At 48.7% G+C, this 8,753-nt stretch overlaps 1 protein-coding gene across 4 annotated transcripts; it reads left to right on the top strand.

Moving 5' to 3' along the window:
* The first annotated feature begins 1,297 nt into the window (after positions 1 to 1,297).
* On the top strand, positions 1,298 to 7,957 carry LOC112660046 (ADP ribosylation factor like GTPase 2 binding protein). 4 transcript variants are annotated; one of them, XM_025447369.3, is made up of 6 exons: positions 1,298 to 1,602; positions 2,250 to 2,311; positions 3,834 to 3,940; positions 5,566 to 5,651; positions 5,887 to 5,983; positions 6,262 to 7,957. In XM_025447369.3, exons 1-6 carry the CDS (start codon positions 1,565 to 1,567, stop codon positions 6,310 to 6,312), a joined length of 441 nt encoding a protein of 146 aa, XP_025303154.1. In that variant the 5' UTR covers positions 1,298 to 1,564; the 3' UTR covers positions 6,313 to 7,957. The 4 variants fall into 4 exon arrangements, with proteins under 4 accessions (XP_025303154.1, XP_025303152.1, XP_025303153.1 ...); XM_025447367.3 differs by having other exon boundaries at positions 1,300 to 1,602; positions 6,480 to 7,957; XM_025447368.3 differs by having other exon boundaries at positions 1,311 to 1,602; positions 6,502 to 7,957.
* The last annotated feature ends 796 nt before the right edge of the window (positions 7,958 to 8,753 follow it).

Raw genomic sequence — 8,753 nt, 5'->3', positions numbered from 1 at the left:
CAAGCATGAGTGAGCGAGGGAGGGGCAGAAGGGGAGAGAGAGGGACAAGTAGACTCTTGTTTGGTGGGGGAGGGCTCAATCCCATGGCCTGGAGATCACCATCTGAGCCAAAACCACAGTGGGATACCAAACCCATTGAGCCACCCAGGTACCCCTCACTGAGATCTATTTCATGTCCATTCAAAATGTCAATTCACTCAGGCTGGCCATCTTGACCCTCAGATCAAACCTTCACTGCAGACACGTACCACACATTTGGCCCAAGGGTATAACACAACCAAAGACACATAAGGCCTCATGGTCCAATCCTGAGAAATCAGCTCCAGGCACCTGGGTGGCTCAGGGGCCGAGGGTTTGCCTTTGGCTCAGGTCGTGATCCTGGGGTCCGGGGTCGAGTCCTGCCTCAGGCTCCCCTCAGAGAGCCTGCTTCTCCCTCTACCTGTCTATGCTTCTGCGTCTCTCGTGAATAAAATCTTTAATAAACAAAGAGAAATCAGCTCTCGGGAATCCTTTTGCAAAATTTGAGTTTGGGAGGGGAGTTTTCCTGGAACACAATTATCCCATTTCTGATTACATTGGTTCAGTGATTGTCAACTTTTATTGCGCCTAATTAGCCAAGAAACTAATAACTGCTTGCCAAATAATGTTTATGATATGAATATGATGTAAATTCCACAAAAGGTTGCAACTGTCTTGTAAGAGGTCTGCATTATTAGATTCAAAAGCTAAGGGATTGGCACTCAAGAAATCTGCAGTTTACAGTGCTCTTACAACCCACTTTAATCTTTTTAAAAGATTTAGAGAGCGAGCAAGCACGGGGGGCCGGCGTTAGGGCGGCGGGAGATGGAGAGAATCTCCGGCGGACGCCACGCTGAGCGCGGAGCGCACGCAGGCCTGGGTCTCCATCCCGGGAACACGGCCTGGGCGGAAATCCAGAGTCCCACCCTAGGCCACTGAGCCTCCCAGGCGCCCCCTATTTAATCTTCTTAAATCCTGTAATTTATCCCCAAGTTGCAAGCGAAACTGCGGTCCTCAGCTTCCATTCCTTCCTCCTTAAGAGGGGACGACGCGAGAGTTAACCGCCACCAACCCAGAGGACGCTCCGGGAACAGGCGGCCGCTGAGGCTCAAGGCCTGCCCCCCGCGCCTCTCTCCGTTTCCTCACTTCCGCTCCCCACTTTGCCCCGCCCCCGGCGTCGGGCAGCGCGCGCCTGTGATTGGCTCTCGGGAAGCGCGAGGCGGCGGAAGCGGTTGTGGTGGCCATGGTGACGGGAGGCGGGGCGCGGCGCCGGGCTGTGGGTAACTGACGCCCGGACCCCGCGGCGAGTGCGGCGGGCGCCGAGAGGCCTGGCCGGGCGCGGGGGCCCGGGCGGCGCGTGGCCGCCGCCGGGGAGCCTGAGGCCTGAGGCCCGGGCCGTGAGCGGCCGCGGCGTCGGCGGCGAGGCCTCCCGGATGCGGGCTGGGGCTCTACGGAGCAGAGCGGAGGCTGGGCCCGGGCCGCGGGCGGGGTAAGGCCGACGGGCGCGCTCGCCCCGCGGGTGGATGCGGCGGCGGCGGCGGCGGCGATGGACGCCCTAGAGGAAGAGAGCTTCGCGCTGTCGTTGTGAGTGACGCCGCCCGGCGCTGCCGGCGCTCGCCCGGGCCTCCGCCCCGTGCAGTGGGGGTGTCCGGGAGGGCCGGGAGCGGGGTGAGGGGCCGCCGCCGACCGCGCGGCTGCAGCGGCCTCCCTGCTGAGGCCTGGAGGCCGCGGGGGGGGGGGGGAGGGGGGTGAGCGACGGTGGTGAAGCTCCGACCCTCCGTCGTCAGCAGAGCCCGGCGGCCTTGAGCTGCCGAGGCCGAGCACGGGGCGGAGGACCCGCCACCACCTCGGGGACTCCCGGGCCTGTCGCCCTCCGCCAGTGTGTCGCTGGCGCCGGGCCCGCGCTCGCAGGCCGCTCGGTGTGCGCTGATGGCGACACCCGGGGGGCGGGCGGGCCGTCGCTCCCTTTACCTGCCCCTGTCGTAGTTCCTCGTGTCAGGACAGGTTTTCCGAAAGTGGAGACATTCATTGAGCTTCGATGTCACCAACGTGTCAAACGTATCGCCCTGTTTGGAATCGCTCCCTTAGACGATCATCATTCTTAGTGGTTGAAGCTGGGTGATGGGAAGTTCGTTTTGCGGTTTCTTTTTTAGGCATGTTTAAAATGTCCTTGATATATTTTTTAAGCGGATTCTTTGAAACAGCACCTAATGGCGGTATATATTTTTCAGCTCTTCTGCCTCTGATGCAGAATTCGACGCTGTGGTTGGATATTTAGAGGACATCATCATGGGTAAGCTTCCTTGAGCCGCGGTCTAACCTGTGCCCTCTGTAGTTCTTACCCCCTTGCAGTTTGGAGTTCATTTTGAGAGAAAACAGCAAGCTGCGAATCAGTTTCAACGTAGCACAGAGTAATATGGAGCCTTGCTGTGATTTTTGAGGCAAACATCCCCCACTGCTTCAACAGTAACCATGGATTTAGGTCCTGGAAGGGATTTACGGAGGGGATGGGGCCCTAGACGTTAGGAAGCTCTTGGCACAGCCTACCTTATTTCAGAGTAAGAGGAATTCCATTTTTCAGTTTTGAGCTTTAACGTTTTCATCACATAAACCACAGCCCAATACCATAGTCATAGCACACATGTCCATGAAGAAAATAAAGCGCCATAGTTCAGCTGGTTCTGGTTCTGTATTTTCCTGGGTTCTGAGGCTTGCTTTGTGCATTAACTTGGGTGCACACAGGCCTGCTAATAAGCAGTGACAGGCACCCAAGGTTTAAGACAAATACGTGGGGGAGAAAAACTTTGAGAAAATTCAGAGTTTTCTTCAAATTAGGCAAAAAAGGACTGCGTTAGTTTAGTGGTCCTAGCAGTGTTTCTCAGTCTAGTTTAGTCTGAAAATGACTGACCCAAGCTTTTATATTTTCAGGTCCCAAAAAGGTTCACACTTTAAATATTTCACCAGTAAGCCCTTGTCCTCTGTGACTCTGACGGTTTCTGGGAGAATCCCAAGGAATACTTCTGAGTTCTTTTGCCCTTTTGGGCACCCTGTGCCATGGGAAAAGGACCCTTTTTTAAGCTCAGGGTATTTATCCTAAAGTCTGGGTCATTTGTGAAGCTTTCCTTTTACTTTCAGAAGTAATATTCTCTTCACTTGCTAACGTTCCCTGTTCTCTCATATTCAAGTGTTTGCTATAAACTAATCTCTATGCTAGTCCTTATCTGAATTCCACTTGGCAATCCTTTATGATAGGTACTTTGATCATCCTCATTTTCTAGTCGACAAAACTGGGGCTTAGAGATACTAGGAAGTGTGCCAAGGTCACACAATTCAAGTGGCTGAGCTAGGATCAGAGCCCATGTGCTTAATCACTGCACTGTTACAGCTGCTGAAATCATATTATAAGAGAACCCATTCCTTTGTGGAAAAGGCATGTGAAGGAGCTCCCAAGCCACCCTGAATTGGGTGTCTTTAAAATGGACCAAAGAATGGTGGTCATGGTTGCATAACAATGGGGATGTACTTAATGCCACCAAACCACACTCAAAAATAGTTAAAATGGTGAATTTTTTGTGAGGTATATGTTACCACATTTTTAAAAATACTAATACTTATTATTAATAAAAAGACTGGATCGGGCTTTTTGAACACTGGTATCCTATTGAACACTTCCTTAAAGCATCTTTAGCTTTCCCTCTCCTAGATCCTGGCCATTGAGAAAGCACTTGTGCTGGCAGAGAATTCCTGCCTGTTTATAAATCAGAATGGTTTTTAGTTTCCAATAAAAAGCGTAACATTTTCTTACTGTGGTTCAGATGACGAGTTCCAGTTACTACAGAGGAATTTCATGGACAAGTACTATCAGGAGTTTGAAGACACAGAAGAGAATAAACTCACCTACACGCCTATTTTTAATGAATATGTAAGTGGTTTTGTTTCCCTCCCCCTGAGATTAGTAGGAGTTCTTTAAAATATGAGTTGAAAACCAAAAGATGTTGACATATGCTGGACTTTGAGAAGCTGCCACCTGTCAGGAATTGTTTAGAATCCGGTTTAGTTCTCATCTGTTGCTTTTCCTCCGCAGCATTTGGTGGCTTTCATCCAACTTGTTTTTTGTTTTTTTGTTTTTTTAGATTTTATTTATTTACTTATGAGAGACACGGGGAGAGAGGCAGAGACACAGGCACAGGGAGAAGCAGGCTCCATGCAGGGAGCCCGACACAGGACTCCGGGTCTCCAGGATCACGCCCTGGGCTGCAGGTGGCGCTAAACCGCTGCGCCACCAGGGCTGCCCCATCCAACTTACTTTAAAAAAGAAGTTTGGCTTGATCATACTCCTGTCTTCAGTTAGAACATATGGGTTCACTGTACCTTGCATTGATATGCTTTTGACCTTTGGACTTGGGACACACGCTACAGCTGACCCTTAAACACTATGGGGACTTGGGGTGCCGATGCCCCTGTGGTCAAAAATCCCCATATAACTTTCTGACTTCTCAAAAACATAACTACTTGTAGCCTGTTGACTGGAAGCCTTACCAATAACAAATTGTTGATAAACACGTATTTTGTATAGGTATTCTATACTGTATTAAAGGAAACTGGAGAAAAGAAAATGTTACTAAAATCAGAAAGAGAAATTACAGTTAAAGTACTGTATTATATTTATAAAACAAAGACAAAAAACCCATGTCTGTGTGGAGACACACAGTTCAGACCCTCTCTATTAAGTATCAACTGTGTTTTTTGCTACAACACATCCAGTCAGACATGGCATGACTGTTAGGTGGAAGTGAAAACCAAGACCAAGATCATTAATCAATTGGTGGGGAGACCACGACCAGAACCCAGGAGTCTCAACTCTGGACCCTTGCTGAGGCCTGGAGTTACCCTCTTGGTACGATATCCTCTGTCTGAGCAAAGGTTGAGTCTCCGGGATTTTCTTAGCCTTAGAAGCATGACATCCTGGATGGTTTCCTCCAGCCAAGCCTCAACATATATAGAACCTGTGATTACCTCCAGCAGTATGCCTCTTTGCCCCCCCCCCCTTTTTTTTTAAAGATCTTTTTATTTATTCATGAGAGAGGCAGAGACACAGGCAGAGGGAGAAGCAGGCTCCCCACAGGGAGCCTGATGCGGAACTCCATCCCAGGAACCCAAAAACCGAGGATCACGACCTGAGCCAAAGGCAGATGCTCAGCCACTGAGCCACTCAGGCACCCCTGTCCGTTCTTTTTTAATAGATTCCATCTGCCCAAGGAAAAAGGCTCCATTTACTTCATTACTCACTTCCTACCACGGGGGGTTGGGAGCCCTGGTGTCTGCTGCCTCCACCTATCTCAGCACCTTCCCCTTCCCCGTGTGAGCCAGGGCACGTGCTCAGTGAGGACAAGCGCCCTATTTGGGTTCTTTAGTTTCCCCAGCGCTCACCATGGAGCCTGGCACATAGAATAGGCTCTTAGGAAGTGTTTGCAAAGGCCTAGAGCCCAGACTTCTCTGAAAAGCAGCCTTGTTTTCCTAAAACCACGATCCCTTCCACTGTTGCAGATTTCTTTGGTAGAAAAGTATATTGAAGAACAGCTGCTGGAGCGGATTCCTGGGTTTAACATGGCGGCTTTCACAACAACTTTACAGTGAGTTGCGCTTAACTCTGCACTTGTATCTTTTTTCACCTTCCTCCTCCTTCACTCTGAAAAAAAGGCCCTCTTTTTAATTTTTTTTATTTTTGCTCCAGTGCATGAACATGAAGGGTGGCAGCACTCAGTGGTTGGGTCCTGGGTGGGAGGCCCTCACAACCCTCTAGTGGGATCTTGAAGAGACAGAGTCTGTTTTAGCCTGTTGTGAAAAGGCCATCCTTTTCCTCCGCAGGCACCATAAAGATGAAGTGGCAGGCGACATATTTGACATGCTGCTCACGTTTACAGATTTCCTGGCTTTTAAAGAAATGTTTCTGGACTACAGAGCAGTAAGTCACTCTTGCTCACTTTGTTAGCCACATCAAAGCACTAAGGAAATGTCAAGTAGAAACTTGGTTTCTCCCCACCACTGGCTGGCTATCAGTCTGGCAGCTAACCAGGTGTCAGAAGAGCAAGCTACTGTCCTCCAAGCAGGACCCAGCACCCTTACTGAGGGACTATATTGTCGTGTTTTGTTGTAACAAGTCCCAGGTACCTCTTACCATAAATAATCAAAAGGACAAAACTGAAAAGCAGGTCTAATTACCTTGCCTCTCTTCTAATGCAGGCTCTTCATAGGAAAAAATCTATTTCTGTGAAAAGAGGTGACACTTTTTAAAGAATGACTGGGGCAGTGCTGAACCAGAATGCAAAATAACCTCCTTCCCCCTCCTGTGTGCTCCTCTGTGGCCACCCTCTCAGCCTGAGCACCTCCTCCCCCATGCCAGAGGCAGAGTTCTGACCTAGAAAAGGACTTTTATTTTTCCCCTATTCCTTGCCTCTTAGGATTATTTCTTTTCTAACCCAGGAAAAAGAAGGTCGGGGACTGGACTTAAGCAGTGGTTTAGTGGTGACTTCATTGTGCAAATCATCTTCTGTGCCAGCTTCCCAGAATGACCTGCGGCCCTAGGTCCCACCACCAGGCAATGGGATCTTTCTGGACGTTGCCAGCCCAATAGACTGGAAGAGGCTCTGGCTAATGTGACAATACCCATTGGAAAGACTGACTCTGTTTTACAACTCATTAATGTTAAGTATTGATGGGTCAGAAGACAATCCACTGACCCTACAGAGACCCTGAAGCACCTTCTCGTGTTCGGTAATCCTACCACTCCTCCCCGAGCAGACCCCCTGCCTCAGGCCTCTGCGTCAGGCCCTTCTGGAGCAAGCCCAAGGCGGGCATCACACCGGGGCCTCTTTCCCTGATATACATGCTGGTAGGTCAGAAGCATTTGGAAGAACCCATTCTCTCTGGCCCACTTTGGCTCAGCAGGCTCTGCATGTCCATCAGGCTCTTGTGTGCTCACAGCCTTCTGTATGCATCGTTTCATCAGACCTGCAGCCTCAAAAGGGGGTTCTTCCTGTTGGGGAACATTTCCCTAGGCTGTTAATCAAGCCAGCCGCCTGGCTGAGCTCCCTGCCACATCCCAGCTAGCCTCGGCTCTAGGAATCAGCTGAGGATTCAGTCCTGTACCTGAAGCTCCATGTGAAAATCAGTTTCTTGTCTTTCACTTCGCAGTCCTTGCATCACTGTCTTCTGCTAGTCCTTGATGTAGTCTGTTTCTAGAATCCTCTTAAGCATTTTTTAGAAAAATATTTTTATAGGTAAATACTCAGGCTAACCTAGTGGATATAATCTTGGAGCCTCCATGATTACCCACTTAAAGATCAAAGTATTATATGCTGTGTGCTTTTTAGCTGTTAGTGCTATGAAAGCAAAAAGGCTTTCTTTGTTGGCGTGCCTGGTTTACTGGGCGCCAACGAGTGTGTGCTTATGCTGGAAGTAGGCTAAAAGGTCTCCCTTTCTTACAGCATGTTAAGTGTTTGTACAGGTTTCTGAAATCCCTTTCCATATAAATCATTTTGTTAGGTGTTCTGTTGGGGGTAGGGTCTCTGTAGTTGCCTCCTCCTGTCAGAATCTGCCTGCCAAGATGGTGTTCCACTGAGCTAGCTCAGCAGAAGTAGGAGAGCAGACAGCTTCACTGGTCATCTGTAGGCTTTGACGTAGCACAATGTTTCAGAGAAATTACTGACCAGAAAAGACATATCATACCTCTAGAAAGAAAAAGCATAGTGTATTTCAATTCCCAATGTGTACCTTCTATATTTTTTCCCTAAGTAAAAACAAGACTCTACTGATTTCAGTTGGCTGTTGTGGTTTTAAAGTATGAGCTATAGACTGTGTTTTTCTGTACTAATGTGTGGCGCTTATTAAATACTTTTGTACCATAAGTAAACTTGGAAGTACATTGCAAGAACCATGATTCTTCAGAGTCCTCCCCTTTCTTCACTGTCACCGTTGGGTCACTGCTACTTTGGTCTTCCAAGCCAAAGGCACTCTCAGCCAGCTTTTGCAAATGCTGCCACTCCTAGCCTTTTGCTTCTTGCCCTTTTTATAGAGGATTACGCCACTATAGAGAACTATGCTGTAGTCCTCTAATGTTTGAAGTACTTGACGAAGACCTGTTGGTCTGTCTGCCTAGTTGACACAGGCCACAAATGTGTACAAGTGCAAAGAATCAGTTACAAGAAAATAAATGAGAACAGAGGCAAATGATTCTTTTCCACTCGGAAAAAAAAGCAAGCAAGCCTGTCGTAGCTAAATATTAGCAGATACGCTTTCTGATTTCTCATAAGGTTTCTAATTTTAGAAACCTGTCTCTGTCCACACAGCAACTTCTGTCCTTGTGTCACTTTTGTTGGAGCTGAGGGCTGGTTTGGAGTGTGAAACCTGCCCAGGTTCAGACAGCTGCACTGTCTTACTGCTGTGGACTCCTCACTGGCTGGAAGCAATATTCCCCTAAACTGCAGGGGGCGCTGGCCTAAACAAAACAGTAGTCAGAGTGAGCACATGGACGGACATCTGCAATGCAATTGGCTGTTGTGGCAGGTCAGAAACCTTAGGATTTTGTTTCCTCTTAAGCCTCCAAAAAAATAAATAAATAAAATGGGTTGACCCTTAAGACTGAACTCTCCTCTCTGGTTTAGTCCTGGAACAACTAGAGTTTATCAAATTCTGGGACACTTGAGAGTAAAAAGGGATCCTGCCCACGTTTCAAC

The sequence above is a fragment of the Canis lupus genome, chromosome 2, assembly GCF_003254725.2.
Source record: "Canis lupus dingo isolate Sandy chromosome 2, ASM325472v2, whole genome shotgun sequence".
NCBI lineage: Eukaryota > Metazoa > Chordata > Mammalia > Carnivora > Canidae > Canis > Canis lupus.
The sequence above is the reverse complement of the archived record's forward strand: the minus strand, read 5'-3'. Positions and strand labels throughout refer to the sequence as shown.

What these genes read in the sequence shown, in the direction of transcription:
- LOC112660046 (XM_025447367.3), top strand. Translation starts at nt 1,565, where the DNA reads ATGGACGCCCTAGAGGAAGAGAGCTTCGCGCTGTCGTT. An exon ending in GCTTTCACAACAACTTTACA is followed by an intron (nt 5,652 to 5,886) that starts GTGAGTTGCGCT and finishes TTTCCTCCGCAG; the next exon opens with GCACCATAAAGATGAAGTGG. An exon ending in TGTTTCTGGACTACAGAGCA is followed by an intron (nt 5,984 to 6,479) that starts GTAAGTCACTCT and finishes CTTGCCTCTTAG; the next exon opens with GATTATTTCTTTTCTAACCC.